Raw genomic sequence first — 19,049 nt, 5'->3', positions numbered from 1 at the left:
TAATTAGTCAGTATAGTGTTCCTGGGGAAATAACTTGTATTTAATGTAATAATTAGAAAAGTAAATTTGGATTGTAGCCTAATTATCTGTGCTGTCACTATCACCAATTAGATCTGTCTGTGCACAGACTGAGCATTTTGGTGGTCTTAATATGAACTCTTCTGTTGAAACAAAGTGTGAAACAAATTAATTTTCAGTTCTTTTATTTTCATATTGGAAAATAAATTTAGGAGAGAAAAACAAATCTGAGGCATATGTTTGTATTCCTTCAAACAGGTGGTCAGTCAGACCAGGGCTATGGATCCAAAGATGAACTTTTAAGAAATGATGGGGATAGTCTTCATGCAGCTGAAACACAAGCAGAGAAAAATATTTCTTCTAAAGCTGAAGACCTAATAGGAGGTTAAGTATGCTTGTTTACATTGATAAAGGTTTTTTGTAATACATCTTCTTCATGGATTAGACCATCACAGATACATAATGTATTGAATTCATAATGTTGCTAAGGTCAAAATATGATTGTATGAAATCTGGTGGACTACTTTTGTGCCCTAGATAATAGCAGTGGAATACATATAGGTAGAAATAGCCTTTTATTAGACTAGTTTAACATGGAAAAATTAGACAAGTTCTGGGGTACACAGTATTTTGGATTCCATTCCTCTCATTTGTGTATGTGAAAACTTGTACAGCTAAAAAAATGATCCAGTTGACCGAATAAAAGGCAGTACTTTTTCCTACCATCTCTTCCCAGCTGTAGAAGATATGGTCATCTCCTGTCTTCTATCCAGATTTTGCCCTTAGTTTTTCTGTATTTTGTCTTTCTAATTGCTGAGTCTGTTTCATATCTGTGTTACTAGATCCTTAGTCTGATTTAGGGCTTCTAAAGTTGTCATTAGACAAGTAACCCTGCATGTAAATCTGAGAACTCTGTTCCTGCTCTACTTTGGTTAGTTAAAAAAATACCAAGGGAAAAAAATGGCATTTCTTCTAACCTTGTGAACAGCTAAGCACACTCTGCATAATACTGCCTGCTGTCATCTGTCTGGCTATTATTTCCAAGAAATGCTCAGTACCTAGTAAGACTGATTCTTTAGTTTATAATTACATAAGGGAAAAGCATTTGAGTTTGTTTTCCGTAACAGTGCAAATGAAATATTTTAGTTAAATTAACTAAAGTTCACATTCTCTTTTTTCTAGAAGTTTATACTGAAAAATCTAATGAAAAGCAACAGCTGAATGTAGAAATTCGTAGTCCAACAGACCCACCTGCTTGGGGTAACAGTATTGTGAAAGTTCCATCTGGCATTTTTGATAGCAGTGGAAGGAAGAGCAGTGGTGGTGAGTCACTGGATGAAACAGAGCTTGCTGAAGTCTTGAATTTGTTGTTCTATACCGGTTTGCAATCTTCTTCATGATATGAAAATAAGCAAAGCTTGTATTTGAGATGCAGATGTCTCGCACATTTGCTTTCCACCATTATCCTTTTCAGGTGACTTAAAAAACCCCTGTGAATTCTGAGGTTGAAAATCACTGTTGAGTAGGTTGAAATCAGGATTTTTCCCTGTCCCGCACTGAGAGTGTTTCAGCAATGTACTAGAAAACGAAGAGGATTAGAGTCTCTACTCTTGATTTGGGCACCTAAACCTCGCTGATCTTGGACAAGTCCTATACCTGTGGCTTACAATGTCATTGTATAACCTGGGAACATTGCGTGTTGTCTTTGTTCCATACAAAATCTATTTACACATCCGCAACTTTATGATGAACACTTATGGATATGCAAATGCCAAATCTTGGGGCTCATGGTTTTTTTCTGGTTTTGTGCCTGTCCTTGACTATGGCAGTGTAGTCCAACTTCAGTGTAGCTTGACAGCAAAGAATTGACTGTCAGGCAAGAAGTTGCCTAGAACCTTTTTGGCAGTTGTGAGAGGTGATGACTGATCAAGAAGTACCATCAATATGAGACTTGGACATCCTTCAGCAGTGGAAATAGTTCGTTGGATCCTCTGTTAGGATCCTAATGTATTAGAATTCCTGTACTTATGGAGGTTTTTGCCTGGCTAACACAGCTTTTTAGGCAATAAATATTCCCAATTCCCCCGAGGAAATGGGAATACTTATAAGATTAGTTTAGATCTTCCACATGCTAAATGAAGTTATCTTTTTCTAAATATGACTGTCATAAGCAAAGTAACACTTCTGTGTTGTGCAGTCACACATGATGATTGGTGATTTGTGGGGTCTTTTTTCAGAACCAAACTTAATTGTGGAGTTTGATATATAGATTTGTGAATATAGCTCTGGAAAAAAACATAGTGCAATCTTTACTTATAATTGTACTTTAATTCATGAATATAGTACCTACTTTCTGCTGGGTGTTGTCAAAAGGAAAGGAGTAGAAGCCATAAAAAAGGCTTTGACCTCAAGGAGTCAAAGAGTAGATGACTTTTGATCTACAGAATGCCTTTGCAGCCAGTAAAATAAATTGTTAATACCAATGTAACTTCTTAATACATAACTTAAGATTGTGGTGCTCCTGGTCTTCTCACTGGTAAGAAGATAAGGAGTTTTCACATGCTTTCTGGAAATAAACATTTTTGGTGGCTATGGATACCATATTAATGCTTTTCTCTTTTAGAGACTGGTTCTAGCCCACTGTTCATAACTCAGGATTCAGTTGAAGACGTAGTCTTTGGTGATGTTTCTCCTAAGAAAACAAGTGAAAAAGGACAGAAGAGGCAGAAACTGTTTTCAGAGAGAAGCTGCAGTTTCAGCAGTGAAAGCAGAGCAGGAATGCTGCTGAAAAAGGGAAGCTTGGACTTGCATTCTAAAGAAATAGCAATAATGATGGGAGCAGATGCCAAGATCCTAACAGCAGCTTTATCTGGGGCCAAAACTTCATCCTGTCATATGAATAAATCCCACAGCTTTGAAAGTATCGTTGACCAGCAGGTGTCTGTCATATCTGGCACATGGAGTTGTGTGACTGAGATTGACTGGGGATTGGAGCATAGGTCTTCTCCAGTGCTGGAAGAACCTGGGGAAGGGCAGGAGCATCTTGAGAATGGAAGAGATGAAAACGTGACCAGAGTGGAAGACATGAACCTTGAACAGTCAGCTGAGTCCAGAAACCAGAAACTAGAATCCAAAGATGGAACTGCTAAAAGGAATAGCTTTTATGGAGTGGTTAAGCCTATTGAAAGGGAAGATGTTGAAGTAGGCTTGGACCCTTTATCTTTGTTGGCTACTGACAGCATACAACCAAGGCATCCAGAACCTGAAGAAAAGGTAGTGTCACCAGTTGCGGCACGTAACTTGGCAGATGAAATAGAGAGTTACATGAATCTGAAGAACCCATTGGGTAGTAAGTTTCCCAGCATGGAACTGCACAAGCCAGATAGGGAAGCAGAAGCCTCTGGAACACTTGGTCACTCACAAGAAAGGAGGTCAAGCCTGCCTTTGGATCCCATCCTGCCATCCCCTAAGTCTGATGAAAATCGGAGAAGTCCTTCTGTCTCCAGATCCAAAACATTCACTGGACGACCCAAGCAACAAACCCATCCACGAGTTCAAAAGGAGCGGTCTTCATCTTTGACAGGACTGGGTCGTTCTTCTCCACATGGCTCATTAGGATCTGTCGTAACAACTTTATCCAGTCTGAAGTTAGACAATATACTGTCTGGACCAAAAATGGATGTTCTGAAATCAGGCATGAAGCAGGCTGCCAATGTGGCCAGTAAGATGTGGGGAGTTGTAACTTCAGCATATAGTTACTCAGATGATGAGGCAAGTGTTTTTCAATATGAAAAATTTGGGGAGACTAAGTTAGTGGGATAACTTCTGTGTCCAGAAGATTGATTCATGAGGTGGTATTTTTTATTAAGTATTGAGTTAATTAGCTATAAAAGTTGTGGTTTATGTATGAAGGAGTTTTCCTCTGTCATTAAAAATCTTTTCAGACAAAAGCAAATTAAATGGTCTTGATGCAGTAAACTTAACTTTGACTTTTTCTTCTCAACATTCTCCCCCTTTTATTTACCTATTTATATTTAAAGAAATTGCACCAAGTAACCCTAGTAAGAACAAAATTATGTCATCCTGATTGATACCATACTACATGTCTTATTTTTTAAAATCAAGGTTGTGAAAACAAATCACAAACCTGAGAAGTTGGGTTGGTGAGGGTTAAAGTTGTGAGTACTAAAGGACAGCCTTAGATCTAGTAAATTGACTCATCAGGAATTTGGAAACTAAATGTTATGATTCTTTTGTGAGCACACTTGATTAACAAAGTCTTTTTTCAGAATAAAAGATTTCAGAGTATAATGACACAAATGATAGAAGAGATGGAGGGTTGAATATTTATAACTTTCTCCTTTCCATGCACCTTGTTATTGTGCCTCCAAACATATTTTTCTCTCTTAGAAAGGCTTCTGCTTGATTTAGTTAACCCCTCGACCTAGTGTTTGACTTTAAGGATCTCTTGTCACCTGTCTTCAGGCTGTTAAGATAGCTTCTTGTTTCCTCTTACAAATTATCCCTCTTTTCCCCAACCTCCATAAAAGGTGGGAAGGGGGAAGATAGCTGACTGGCTTTATTTCTACATGGAACAAATTTAACTGATGTTACTAATAGGGTCCTTAATAGGGTTTAATAAGTTGGGTTTTTTTTTCTTTTTTAAACTAGATTTTGCCTGTGACAATGAAAACTCACTGATTTGCTTTCTGTCCTTTTTCCTGTGACCTAGGATTTCCTGTATGCCTTTCTATTATACTGACCTATTCTGTAAAAATTTGTTTAATGTCACACCATAATCCCCTTAACATGACTTTAGTTTCCTTCAAGGATCTTTTCATTGTCTCCTCTTTTATTTCTGCAACTTACCTTTTTAGTATCCTAATTATTATACTTTGTTGCATCCTGTGTCTTAGTGACTGTGTTATTGCTGCATCATTTTAACTGGTATGTTTCATTCCTATCTTCAGTTCTGAAAATATGATTTTACCTCGGACCTTTTTTTCTGATAATTCCTTAATTTTGTGTAATGTCTGCCAAATCACAATGTCTTCATCATTTTCCCATCTCTCCTGTAATGAAGAAGTTTATATCCCTGTTGCTTTGTCACTCAGTTTGATCTTCAGCTAAGTATTTTCACCGCTAAAGCCTTTTATTTTTCCAGTATCCTTCTGGTTTGTCCAATATCTGTCCTTCTTGGGGTTGCATAGATTTATCTTAACATTTAAAATTTTTTACATCATGATTTTACCTTAATCTCCTATTTTAATTATTTATTTGTTAGGAGGAAGATGGAAGTCAAATAATGGATCTGGAAATACTCAAAAATGCTAATTTTCTTCTTGTATTAAAGGAAGAAAACAGTCAACCAGACTTTAACTTCCCTGCTGGTTTCAAAGATAATATTTTAGGAGATAATCTGTCATCAAGAACTGCAGTCCCAGGGCTAATTACGAATGACCTTGCACAAAGCACTACTAGTCTTGGCAGTAGCAACAGCAGTGGAGATGCAGGAAGACAGCATTACAGTGCAGGTGAGTGGATTTTGTTTGTTTGTTTGTTTGTTTCTCCTTCATAACTTGTTTATAATATAACAAACAGGGAAAACTATTATGTGTGAAATCATTCATAACAGTGGAAGTTATGTTAATCTGAAATTATTACAAGCACTTAAAATAAGTACAAGCAAATTTGTACTCTGTTCTATTCTCTTGCAGTAGCAAACAGCTAATATTTCTCTTTGTATGTATGTATAAGAAGTTGATATAAAACACAGGGATTAAACTGTAACAATACTTCCTTTGTGTATGTGATAGAAAGATTCCTAACTAGTTACAGCAAATAACACCTGCTCATTGATGTAAAATAATACCCTGAGAGTTCTTGAAATATTAATATGAAAAAACAGGGCAGTGTTTTAAGAACTGCAAATAGTTGCATAACTAAGAGATGCAGGTTTTTGTTTGGTTTTTGTGTTTGTTTTTTGTTTTTTTTTTTGGGGGGGGGGGGGGCAAACCAAAAGCAAACAAACAAACCAACCCACCAACACCACAGCCCTAAGGCCACAAAAAACCCTAAAGCAACACATACAAAAAATATATCAGCTTCACTGTGGAATAGGAGGTATTGGATGGATACTTGATTTGAAATTGTGGAAGTAAATAATTGATGAATATAGGCCTATTGCTAAATTGTCCTCCCCACCCAGTTCTAAAATTGGATGAAGTAAATCTAATAATTTTCAGTTCAGATTAGATTCAATTATATTTGATTCTTATTTTGAGAAAAGATGTGTTGCTGAACCAGCTGGGAGGTTGGTTTAGCTCTCTTTGCAGTATTTTAATGATGCAAATGCTTTAAAGCCGCCTGCATCAAGAGAGGAAGAACTGTCTTGTGGACTTGGACTTAAACTGGCTCTGTCTAGCAAAATCTTGATGGAATATCTTCTAGTTCCAGTTAATTAGAAGGGTTTTAAGAACTAACTGTAAAGAGTGGCAGCCATCAAGAGGATACATAAAATTTGTTCACAAACATAAACTTTAGCTGAAGAAGCAGAGGAACCTTCTTTATGGTGAGGGGACTCTGGTAGTGATTTTTTGAAACAGGAAAGGTTAACTGGGCTTGTCAGAGAAAATAATGCTGATAGTTTTGCTTCCTAAAACTGATTCCAACCATTTCCTTCTGGTAAATTTATTCCAACTCCTTTTCCCCTTCTCCTGGGCAAAGCTCATAACCCTAAAACCCAGCCTTACCAAAGAAAGATTATTTGTTTTACTTCAGTGTTAGCCAGGAAAAACTTAAGCATAGTAATGGCATATTTGGTATCATGTATCTTGCCTGGTATTGTCCTTCTGTTTGCTATTTACATACGGAAGTATCATTCAAGAAATCTTGAACAACTTTTTAGAGTATATCTATGTATTGAGCAATCTTATTGCTCTTTGCTGTTTTTATTCTTTCTTTGTATTTTCAGATTTTATTTACTGATGCTTTTTGTTCTTTTACCAGTCTGTGATATATTGTGTTAGACAAAAAATACTTTGAAATGTTAATCACAAAAATTACATTTGTCTGCATTGTAATTATAATCTCAGTGAAGTTTGAGCTACACATATTTTTTGAGATCATTGGGCACAATTTTCTGTCTTGGTTGAACAGAAAATTATTTTTTTGGGGAATGGATGAACTACTCTTTCCTTGAATGCAAGACCCAAAAGAGCTCTTTCTGTACAGGTGAAGTTTCATTCCCAAGAAGTATGAAAGCTCTAGATTCTGAGAAGTCAGAGCACAGCTCTTCATATAATACTAGTTTATCCAGCATTTTCCAGAACTATGCAATGGAGGTAAGATAAATAAACTCGTAGATGAAAAATGTAACTATTCAATATTACTAGTTTCATTAATTACCCGTTTAGTTGGACTGTGGTTGAATTTTCCAAAACAATTTTTTTTCCATGTTTCTACTGCAAAGGTGCTTGGTACTTTTACCCAGGGTGTGACAGTAGCTTCTAAAAAGTATGTTAAATGCTTTATGTCTCTCTCCTATCTTGAGAGAAGAAACAATTGAGGGAAGGGTGAAAAATTGAAGCGAGACAGAAATTAGAGAGAATACAAGATTTTTTTTTTTCCCTTTCAAGTTTTTTTTTTGTGTTTTTATTTTTTTTTCCCTTTATGAAAATTATATGTTGTTACTAAATAATTGTGGTGGGTTGACCAGAGCTAGCAGCTAAGCCCTCACCTCACCTCATTAGGATTGGGGAGAGAATTGGAAGTGCAGAAGTTGGAGAAAACCTTGAACATCAAGATAAACACAGTTTAATAAGTGAATTGGGGAAAAAAGCAAAACAAAACAAGAGAGGGAACAATAAAAACCAGCTGATTCAAAGGCAATCAGTCAGCACAATGACACCCCAAGCAACAGCTGCCTTGGAAAAAAATCCCCTCCTCATACCCAGTTTTATTGCTGAGCATAACATTATGTAAGATCACTTTGGTCAGCTGTCCTGGCTGTGTACCCTCCCAACCTCTTGTTCACCCCCAGCCTCCTCACCAGGCCAGGATGAATTCTTGCCTCACAGCTGGCATTCTGGTACCTGTTGAACTCTTGTGAATAGTAAGCCTATAAAGCAAATTATAAAAGAACCCTGAAACATGACAGGTAATATTCATTCTTTGCTGTTCTAGGTACTGATGTCAAGTTGCTCTCAATGTAGAGCTTGTGGTGCTTTGGTTTATGATGAAGAAATTATGGCTGGATGGACAGCAGATGATTCAAACTTGAACACTACCTGTCCTTTCTGTAAAAGTACCTTCCTACCTTTACTTAATGTTGAATTTAAAGACCTACGTGGCTCTGCAAGGTTAGTGGGTTTTATAGATAATCTCCTTCTGCCTTTGCAGTTGTACATGATTATATTTTTTCACAAAAGGATCTTAAGTTATATCTCCCAGTATTTTTGTCTAGACATTTGCAAGAAGGTCGCTGCCTGTTTTTGATGGTCATGATTATACTGAAGGAAATTATAACTGTTGAGTTTCATTGTAAAACAGCCACAAAGCAAAGAACTGGTTGCCTTTTTACTACTTTTTCTTTCCATATTTTCTTTGTAAGCATAGCTGTACAGAAGGCATGTCTGTTTTCATTTTGCTTAGCTTTTAAAACAATGTAAATGGATCATGAACTTTTTAAAAGCATGTGAAGCAGTTTTAAAATCTGTCAGCATAGAATTTCTCCCAAATCAGATTTACGAACGGGTTTTAGTTACAGATGCTCTAATTTAATGTTTCTCCAGTAGCTCTCCAGTTTAACCTTCTTCACTTAATATTTGTGCCTCTTTTAATTGCACTGTGAAGTCTGGAATTTATTTTAAGTTACCTTAAAATGAATTCTCGCTGTAGTGGTTATTGCTGTGAAACAGAACTTCCATTAGTGTTCTCTAATGCTGAAACTGAACATCTGCAGAATATGTACTTAAAAACCTTAACAAAGCAAGACATGTTCCTGTTACCTTGTGCCTATAATGGTATATTGCCTTCTAGTCTGTAATGTCATATTACAATGACAACCATTTTCAGTGATCTGTCAGCTATCAATCTATTGTTGCTGATTGGGAACCATGACACACTAAGGTCGCTTAATGACTTAATCGCCAGCGTAGGATTTCTTATTTTGCAGATCAAACCTCTGTATATGTTCGTTAACTCTGCCTATATAAGTTAGAGGGGGGAGAGTAGGATGAAGTTTGTGTCCTGTTGTCAAGATTTTTAATGTTGTTTCCTAATTTTTGCTAGTTTTTGAAAATAAATAGAGGAAATAATAACTTTTGATTACTTTATGCTTACATCTTAACCTTTGTATTTCTCTTGCCTCTCACTCATGTTGTAACTTAGTTTTTTCCTGAAGCAAAGTACCTCAGGAGATAGTGTACAGAGTGGTACCCTTCCATTAACCATGGATCCCTTGGAGCAGAAACTGTTGTCCGGTCCAGCTGTTGCTGACTTGATCAGTTTTTCAGATCACCCACAGTCCAGCCACACCATAGCTGAAGAAACTAGCTCAGCACCTGAGCAGAGGTAAGTAAAACAGGGTTGTTAGTTCTGTAAGAAATGTACCAACGCTTCCAGTATTTCTCCTCTACTTCTAAAGTGAAGGTTGGCTTATGTATGAAATATGGTGGAGAAGTACAATTGTAACTTGACAATTGTCTGTTTTCTCTCATTATTTTTTGCACATTTTTTAGTGTGCTTTTATCAATTTGAAGTAAGCTGGTTCCGCTAAATGAGTGGGGTTTAGAGATACAACTACAGAAATAAATCTTCAGGTCCATCCATTATTGAGTAATAGGTACAATTTCTACTCAGTATTGTTAGAACACTCACCTTTTAAAGACACAGAAATTTAAGTATTACTTCTCCTTTTCTTGTGTTAGAATTTCACAAGGATGCTCCAATATGAGGGAAAATAAGTCCATTTGCTGGAATACTTTTTTGAGAGAAAGCTCTCCGAATACTCAACACTTGCACTGAGCATGCATTCTATGACAAGCAATACTGATGTAGGTTCAGGAGAACTCAGAAAAACAGTATCACTTTTAAAAGGGTTTGAGGAAAGAAGCAGTAAGAAGAAGGTGTCATGTTGGAAGAGGGAAGAACTGAAATAGTGCAGTTACGAATTGTGGTTCTTTTGCTGGGATTTGTTGAAATTTTGTTGTAATAGGATTTTTTAAAAATCATTATTCAGTTTGGAATTCCTGAGTATCAGTGCCTGTGAGCTAATGAGATAATGCCTGTGTCAGACTAGTTAGTCTGACACAATTTAAATAGATGTGATAATAGTTAGTCCGAATACTCTAAAAATGAAAGGTGATATTGCGTATGTTAATCTCTTAACATTGATGTCTCATATTTTTATATAAAGTCAAATTTAGGAGTGAAGGTCACCTCTAAATTAAACTCTTCCTTCTCTTTGCGAATTATTTGGAAGCAAACACTTTCTATTTCATTTGATGTTTTTTTCTTCTGTATTGTAGTTGAATTGTTTTTATCCATTGTTTCAGTTATAAGGGGCACAAAATGAATATTCTCAGATCTTTAAATGGCTTGATTGTATGGATTAAATTTGATGAGCTTCTAATAGGAGTTTGCTTAAATTGTCCTGTTGGATGAGTTTGACACAATTTTATTTTCGCAGTGATTTTGGCATGCAACTTATAAATGGTTTTCTAACTATCTAATATTTTTGCTCTGCTTATGACATTTAGAGAAAGTATACATAAAGGGAAGAAGTATTAAAAATGAGCATAATGAGAACTATATAATCTTTATGTATTGACGAAACAGTACATTACTACTATTTTCTAAGCAAGGTAAAGCTGTACCATAGCAATGGTACCTATGCAGAGCTACAGTTCTCTCAGCTTCATGTCTCAGGTTGTACCTAGCTGCTTTTCTTGAGGGATGGTTATACTATGCTGAAAGACATTTTGTTTTCCGTAAACTGTGGAACTAACTGGGTAAATATGTTTCCTTATTAATAAAGAAACTTGATTTGGAATACATACTTGGCAGCCCTTCTCTGCTTCCTTTCTGCTGCCATAGGGATGCTGAATAGTTCATATTAGCATATTCTCTTCTAAAATCCAAACAGTGATGTGGCAGAACAACAGAGTGAAGATCCCAGAACCATGAAGATATCTGCCAGTAATGCACCAAAAAGGGGAATGTCCTTGACTCGGAGCCACAGTGTTGGAGGTCCACTGCAAAATATTGATCTTTCCCAGAGACCATCTCATGGCATTTCAACAGTTAGTCTTCCAAATAGTTTGCAAGAAGCTGTGGTAAGTCTAGAAGCTGATCATTCAGTTGACAGCAAAATATTGAATGTAATGAATTTGGAATGAATGACGTTCTACTACTAGTATTCTTGTCCATTTGGGGAATGGGAATGGGCTAGCATATTTTCATGTTCTTATGACAAAAAAAAAAAATATCCAAAATTCCTTTTTCAGCAGATTGTACAAACAGTGCTGCTTGCTTTGAAATGTTCTCTCTAGCAGAATGAAGCTAGACTTATGTCTTTCTAAAACTGGAAGTTTGTTTTAAAAATAACCCAACTTCCACAGCAGACTAAACACAGTAATACAAACAACCACTGTTGCAAGAGTGAAAACTTGTTCCTTTTCCACACATTCACTTACACTCCTCCTCTGTATTCTATTAGACTTACCTGTAGAGGGAATGGTAGAAGGTAAGACGCAGTACTGAGACTATTACATTATTCTTGTTATGTCTTGTTAACAAGTGTTAACATGTGAACTCATGATTCAGTTCCACAATTTATGTAATTACTGAATGTTTTTCTGCAATCTCCATTGCCACTTGCTTGGTACCAGCTTAGCTTGAAACTGCTGAGTCAGGAACAAGTTGTAACAAATTAGCATTTTCTCTTTTCACATAACAGAGAGATCTTAGATGATTAAGAAACACCTGAACAGTCAAAACTGCTGATGCTTTTAAAAGTTATTGTGTGTTTGGTACTTCCAGAGGCATCTTCCAAATATCAAAAGAAACTGCAAGTAATCCTAAAGAGTATTTCTGGAAGAAAAATTTTTGATTTTGTAAAAAAAAAAAGTTTTTCTTTTTTGTGTGGTGTTTTGTTTTTAGGATCCTTTAGTACAAAGACCTAACCCTCTCCCTGTATCTGTACCCTACTTGAGCCCTTTGGTACTGCGTAAGGAGCTTGAATCACTGTTGGAAAATGAAGGAGAACAAGTAATTCATACATCCAAATTCATCAATCAACACCCCATAATTTTCTGGAACCTAGTTTGGTATTTCCGACGGTTAGATCTACCTAGCAACTTACCTGGACTCATTCTAACATCGGAACACTGTAATGATGGAGTGCAGGTGAGCAACTTCCTCATATTAGAAATGCAGATATTAGAGTAAGCTAAATTTGTTTGTTTCCGAAAAATTGGGTAATTTCTGATTAGCTTGGATCTAGTTTCCTGTAATTTATAATACAAGTAGGTAGGTTTGTTTTCTGCAAGGAATCTTGAAGGAAGATGAGTGAAAACAGAATTCAAATTTTAGTTAAGCTGTTCTCTTTTAAAAAGCTGGAGAGTAAGATTGGTTAAAGAGAAGGCTGATACAGGAAGAAAACAAGATGTGTCTGTGGAGAACTCACAAATTGCAATAGATGGTAATCCATGTAGTGTGAGTTACATACCTTCAGTATATAAATCTTTTAAGTTATTGGTCAATATTTACTCTTCTTTTCCACTATCAGTTTTTGCTATTCAGACTCCACTGAGTTTCATTATGATATGAATAGAACAAAAGAATGGGTGCTATCTTTTGAATATTTTGGTTTTCCCATTTTAAGGAGCAGATTTTTTTTTAATATCTGTAGGTTTTGTGTATGTAAGTACCAAATTCATTAAATATTTGTAAATGATGCATGTGAAAAAATAGTTTTCCTATCTACTTCTATGCACTTTAATTTTAAAATCATCTCCCTCAATTTAAAAATAAAAAAACAACCAAAAACCCACCTAGAAGCAAGAAGAATTTTCCAAGAAATGTACTTGAAAACCAATACTAATGAAATCTAAAGCTTATTGCAAAAATACAGTGGATTAGCAGGGAAAACCATAAGGTGGGACATACCTTCTGATTACTACTTTATGACACAGTAGTGGTAAACTTTTCTTGACCACTAATTCTGATTGTATTAATGATTCCAGAGGCACTTTAATTTTATAAAATAATTATGAAATTATTGTTTTGAGCACCATATATTTTTAATGGAAATAAATGCTTCATATTTATATGCAAAGACAGAGTCTTTCTGCTTGATGGAAAGCATAGCCATGCATACCAAATCTTAATCAGGTCAGAAAATACTAAGGTATGGCATTATAAGTAGTACAAATCAAGTAACGTGTTTCATGTGCAAAAAATATTTTTGGATACCTACTCATAAATTTCAGATATCTGTGAAAAATCGAATGGTCTTCATACATTAGGCTAAACTAGAAAAGGCAATTTAATGTTGCAGTACTTGTGACTTTTCCCTGGTTGAGTGCAGTTTCCCCTAGAAGACATCAACTGTTCCTGTTTGTTGGATTCAAGATAAATAAAGTAAACCTTTTTCTGTTTGCAAAATGAGTAAAAGAGCCATTTTTTAAATAGCAAGACTGTACAGGTGTTTTTAAATCTTTTTCCCTTTCCTCCTGCTTTTCAGCTTCCTTTGACATCTCTTGCTCAAGATAGCAAGCTAGTGTACATCCATCTTCTGTGGGACAATATCAACCTCCACCAAGAGCCAGGGGAGCCCCTGTATATATCTTGGAGAAATCTCAGTAAGTAAAACAAATGTTACAGAAAGCAGAGGGAGTAGAGGCTATGGAAATAAACAGTTGTTTTGTAGTGTTTAACATGTACACAGCCCATCAAGGTGGAAAGCTTTTTTAGTGTGTGAATCATCTGCAACCCCTTAGGTACTTAGCATAGTCGAAGCCCTGTTATTTTTGAAAATGTCTTACTGATCTGTGTGAAAAGATATGTTATCTGTTGTTTATATATCATACACAGGGTGGGAGGATTTGCTCTAAATGTGGTGCTAAATAAGCTTCACCTGATTTGACTGTTTCAATGCATTATCTGGTTATATCTATTCAGGCATGAAAAAGAAGACTGTATTACGGAAAAAGTATCTTGTGTTTCTGTAAATGAATGAAAGGTCACAATTTCATTGATATGTACATTTGGCAGCCTACTCGACTGTCAAAAAGTAAGATCTAGGCAAGACTTTGTCTACCATAACTTAGTTTGGAAGGAAGGAAGAGTTTCATTACTTCCGATCAGCAAAAAACTGTTTGTTGACCCAAACTTCTCAGCCTGTGTTTTAACTTGTAAAAGCTAGGCTAAAAGCTATGTAGCATGCTAATTGTGGTTCTAAGGACACAGGAGGAAGGGAAAAAGGATGTGTTGAAAAGTGTCCCAAAAATAAACAGACTGATCAGAAAATTACAGTCGAGCACAGAATAGTACATAGTTTCCATCAGCTTCTAGAAAAGCATATTGTTTTGAGCATAGTACGTGGAAAGCATCCCCAGAGCATTCAGACATGAATGAAGATGCATAAATATATTTATGTAAAGAAAGGAGAAAACGTCATAGATAGACATCATATATGTCAATTTTATTAAAACATTAGGTGTGATTATGATTACTAGCCTTAAGTCTGCCTTTCATTTACACACCATGTGTTTGCTGCCTTATCTGTAGCCTAATTTTTTTGCCAGTAAATGGACTTACTATTCCTTCATGAGTCACTATTTTCCAGAGAATAGTTCAGTGTTACTCTGGAAGTGGCATTGTAAGCAAAAAATCATGATGGTAAATGCCTTAATAATTTTCCTTCCTGTTTGATGCAACTGTGCATTATGTATTTCAATATGTAGCCTAAAGTTATCAATGAATTTTAGGTGGGTTTTAAGAAGGGCTTTGATAAGAAAAGTATCATTGATAAAAAAAATGTGACTTCTATTTATTTTAATTTGTGTAAAAATAACCTTCATGGAGTGAACTTAATTTTTGAAATTTAAGTACAGCAATAAATCTGAGCTAACAAACCATCACAGGCAACTTCTGATGCTGAATATTCTTCAGTCTCTTGTATTTCTCTGTCATGCGGGAGCTCTTGCACATGGATACTTGATGCATACTGTCACTTTCATGGTGGAGTAAAGACTATAAGCAGACAAAGCCTTTCCATTGTAACAAATTTCTGTAGATTGAGTAGAAGTTCTATATATCTATCTCACTTTCTAAAACACCTTCTGCTTATTAAAGAGAAAAAAACCCAAACCTGTACTGTTGCATTTCCTAGATTCTTCTGAAAAGAAACCCTCCACAGTGACAGAAGATCAGCAGGCAACAAACACTTTGTTGGAGAACATCAAACTAAGTATTCAACACAATAACGTTGTTAAACCAATCAACCTCCTTCTACAGAAAGTTAAGCCAGATGTGAAACGACAGAGGTAAAGGGATAATCTCTTCTTACTTTCTTCCCACTCAAACAACATTAGACTGTTTACACTTCATAATGTTAATTCCATACAGACCGCTTGGGAATACTCAGTTTCATTTGTGTCCACCAAACACTATGTATATTTGTTTATGCCCATGCTTACAAACAGATGCATTCTATAGCCACATGCATAATTCATCCAATTCAAAGGATAAATGTAATTCTTTAATCAAAATGGATATTTTACAAACGAATAAGTAAAATGGAGATACTGACTATGCAGATTTTGGTGTTGCTCCCAATCTAGCAAATTGATAAATACAAATGTGCAGTATCTGTTGCAGTGTCTTCAGTATTCTTCAAACAACCTAGTTTTATCTGTTGAAATTCTACCAATTTGGAGTACTGGCTAAGGAAAGAGGATACAGCATGATTCACAAACAAAGGGAGACACATAAATAACAGTTGTGTGGTCCATTTTGACATCTGAAATACAGTTCAGAAAGGGCTTCTTACAAAAGCACAGCCTCTGAAGTAAATTACATCACAAACACAAAATGTGTTTGAAGTCTATAATGCTAAGTCATCTTTGCTTCTGTGGTTTGTAGTTACTAAAAAGAAACAACTGACCTGCCTAGAGAAGAATCTTTGTAAGTTCCACAAGGAAAAAAATTAATATCTAATTGGTCAGTGATACCCACTTCTGAGATATCTAGATTGTGACACTCTGAAACTATGGGTGATCTGAAATAAGCCTGCTCCATGTACGTTACCCTCAGGCAGGAATGAGTATTAACTCATTAAGCGGTGCTTGATTTTATATTTCTTGGTTTTACAGCATGTTTGGCAGAGCAGTTTTTCATAGAAAATGCAACTGCTAGGTTTTGGCAATAATATAATTTAATGTGTTAAGGAAAAATAGACAGGCATGAGAAAACTTTCAACTAGTAGTCATGTAGATTGGTCACTTTCTTCACAAGCAAGATTAACAGAACACTTGCAGAAACTACATAATGGAAGATTAGCATCTTCAACACTGACTTTCTAAGCTTACAGTTAGTGCTTTCATTAACTTGGCCTTCAAAATATTTCCTAGGAGTTTTTACAGAGAAATTCTTTTCCTGTCTCTGGTGTCTCTTGGAAGAGAGAACATTGATATTGGTAAGTAAAGAATACTGTGAAATGTATAGTGCCTGTGTATGGAATATACAAATACTTTATATGAAAACTAGTGTATAAAATTGACGTTTCATCCATGAGTTTCTAAGTAACTTTTCAATTACTGTGTTTTTGTGAAAACTACTGTGCTGTCACTCTTCAAAGGTGTTGCTTTTATGAAAATGTAATTCAGATTGGGCCATTAATTTTGACTTTGAATCTATTAATCAGTTATTTTAAACAAAGTTCATTAGGTTGAAGCTTTAATTCCTCATGTGTGAAAATTTGTTCCCAGTCTTGTCCATCTTTCTCTGACCCACCTATTAGACCTATGTCATCTAGCCACATGATTGCCCACCCCTTCCTGATCTCCTCTACCCTGACTTCTGTTTGCTACTATGCAAGCAAAGGGACTCCCTTGTGGGATGTGACAGGAGAAATAGCCTGGAAACAGGCAGAATGAACTGTGATGGAAGTGATGGGCATCCGCTCTGAAGTGTTGTGATGCTCCAGCATGAAGATGCTTTTCAGGTTCTCTGAGAGGATGCATTCTGGGAAAAAAAAAAAAAAAAACAACACACCAAATCAGCAGCTAGTTAATTAATTTGTTATTATATAAAAGTCACCAAAAGTATTTTATAGGAACAGTAATATGCACTGTACAAGGTTTCTTAAATAACTTCAACTATGCTTTTTCTATTTCAGAGGTCTTTGATAGTGAATACAGACTTGCACATAAAAATCTACCAAAGGATGTTATTGAAAAGATGCAGAAAATTGATGCTCCACCAAGCAGCAGGGTTGAGTGTTGTAGGAAGTGCTTTGGAGCACCTTTAATATAAAAATGAGGAAGACACACACTCCAGTGAGACAAAAGTAGAGGTGAACAAACCAGAAGCATGGTGATATATACACTTTGAATCCCAAAAGGTAATAACTGAGCAATTTGTCAAAGCAATTTCATTGAACTACAACATACATTCTTGTCTTTCATCTCATGAAACACAGTGTAAACTATGTTAAAATGTTTTAAAACTATTGAGATAGTTTCAGTGATGGTTCTGCTTTTTTTCCCTATATATACTACTTTTCCTTCCTCATATCTTTCCCCCACAATATCAAGTTGTTCAAAAAGGTGATAATTAAACAGCAGCCTATAGTTGGTGACTTTCTTAAGGGCCACCAGCGTTAGTGTATTTTAATGAAATACCTTTCTTTCCACAGAATACTGAAATTCTTCACTATTTCTTTAAAATTACCATTACCTAAAGGGGATCTTTTTACTGGTGTGCAGTATGTATGTATGTATGTATGAATGTAAATATTTGAGTCCTTGGATTGGAAGTTGCAATGCAGTTGCTCTTGTCAGATCACAGTACTTAAAATTGCTACACTTCTCCAGACCCTTATCCCAATCAGTGTTCTAAATTATATTTCAATCACCTTTTCATAATCATAGAATCATAGGATGGTTTGGGTTGGAAGGGACCTTAAAGACCATCTCGCTTCAACCCCCTGCCATGGGCAGGGACACCTTCCACTAGATCAAGTTGCTCAAAGCCCCATCCAGCCTGGCCTTGAACACTGCCAGGGAGGGGGCAGCCACAACTTCTCTGGGCAACTTCTCTGTTCCAGTGCCTCATCACCCTCACAGGAAAGAATTTCTTCCTTATATCTCCTCTGAAACTACCTTCTATCAGTTTAAAACTGTTACTCCTTGTCCTATCCCTACAATCCGTGAATCACTCCCCATCTTTCCTGTCGGCCCCCTTTAAGTCATGGATAGCTGCTGTAAGGTCTCCCCAGAACCTTCTCTTCTCTAGGCTGAACAAACCCCACTCTCTCAGCCCATCTTCACAAGGGACATGCTCCAGCCCTGCAATCATCTTCATGTCCCTCCTCTGGACCTGCTTAAGCAGGTCCATGTCCTTATGTTAAGGGCTCCAGAGCTGAACATAGTATTCCGTTATGTACTCCACAGTACACAATGTATGTCTATGGTTGTAAAAACTAGAAACTTACTCTCAGTTTTCCTGTATTCTGTATCTGACAAGTGAAAAATCCTGTGAATGGACTGCTGCTTTCTCCAAAAGGATGATAGGCTTCTACACTAAACAGCTCAGAAATGGATGGATTTCTAAAAATTAGATAGGAAGCTTAAATAGTTCTATTATACATACAAGATTCATCAAACACACTGTCTGAAAAAAAAATACGCTTTATGCTGTACACATGTATGCTTAAAAAATATCTTTTCCTTGAATTCTTTATCACTTTCTCCCATGCTTTCACTATAGCCTGTGGGTTAATTATTTTGCACTAATAGTCCAAA

The 19,049-nt window shown here is 36.1% G+C and overlaps 1 protein-coding gene across 4 annotated transcripts in view; it reads left to right on the top strand.

The window, feature by feature from the left end:
* The window catches only part of DENND4C (DENN domain containing 4C), a 49,433-nt gene extending 31,215 nt beyond the window's left edge, over positions 1 to 18,218 (top strand). For 2 of the 4 annotated variants that reach the window (XM_026866378.1, XM_026866376.1), the window contains 13 exons: positions 277 to 402; positions 1,201 to 1,341; positions 2,642 to 3,789; positions 5,372 to 5,552; positions 7,252 to 7,361; positions 8,203 to 8,378; positions 9,409 to 9,591; positions 11,165 to 11,354; positions 12,181 to 12,426; positions 13,766 to 13,883; positions 15,416 to 15,569; positions 16,656 to 16,720; positions 17,423 to 18,218. In XM_026866378.1, coding sequence (XP_026722179.1) covers positions 277 to 402; positions 1,201 to 1,341; positions 2,642 to 3,789; positions 5,372 to 5,552; positions 7,252 to 7,361; positions 8,203 to 8,378; positions 9,409 to 9,591; positions 11,165 to 11,354; positions 12,181 to 12,426; positions 13,766 to 13,883; positions 15,416 to 15,569; positions 16,656 to 16,720; positions 17,423 to 17,559 — 2,975 coding nt within the window. In that variant the 3' untranslated portion in view covers positions 17,560 to 18,218. Of the gene's footprint in view, positions 1 to 276; positions 403 to 1,200; positions 1,342 to 2,641; positions 3,790 to 5,302; positions 5,553 to 7,251; positions 7,362 to 8,202; positions 8,379 to 9,408; positions 9,592 to 11,164; positions 11,355 to 12,180; positions 12,427 to 13,765; positions 13,884 to 15,415; positions 15,570 to 16,655; positions 16,721 to 17,422 lie in introns of all 4 variants that reach the window. The other 2 variants (XM_026866377.1, XM_026866375.1) reach the window with 1 other exon arrangement.
* Positions 18,219 to 19,049: the final 831 nt, after the last annotated feature.

This window comes from Athene cunicularia (assembly GCF_003259725.1).
Source record: "Athene cunicularia isolate RWA chromosome Z unlocalized genomic scaffold, athCun1 chrZ_part2, whole genome shotgun sequence".
NCBI lineage: Eukaryota > Metazoa > Chordata > Aves > Strigiformes > Strigidae > Athene > Athene cunicularia.
Note: the sequence above shows the minus strand (reverse complement) of the source record. Positions and strands in the feature narration are given on the sequence as shown.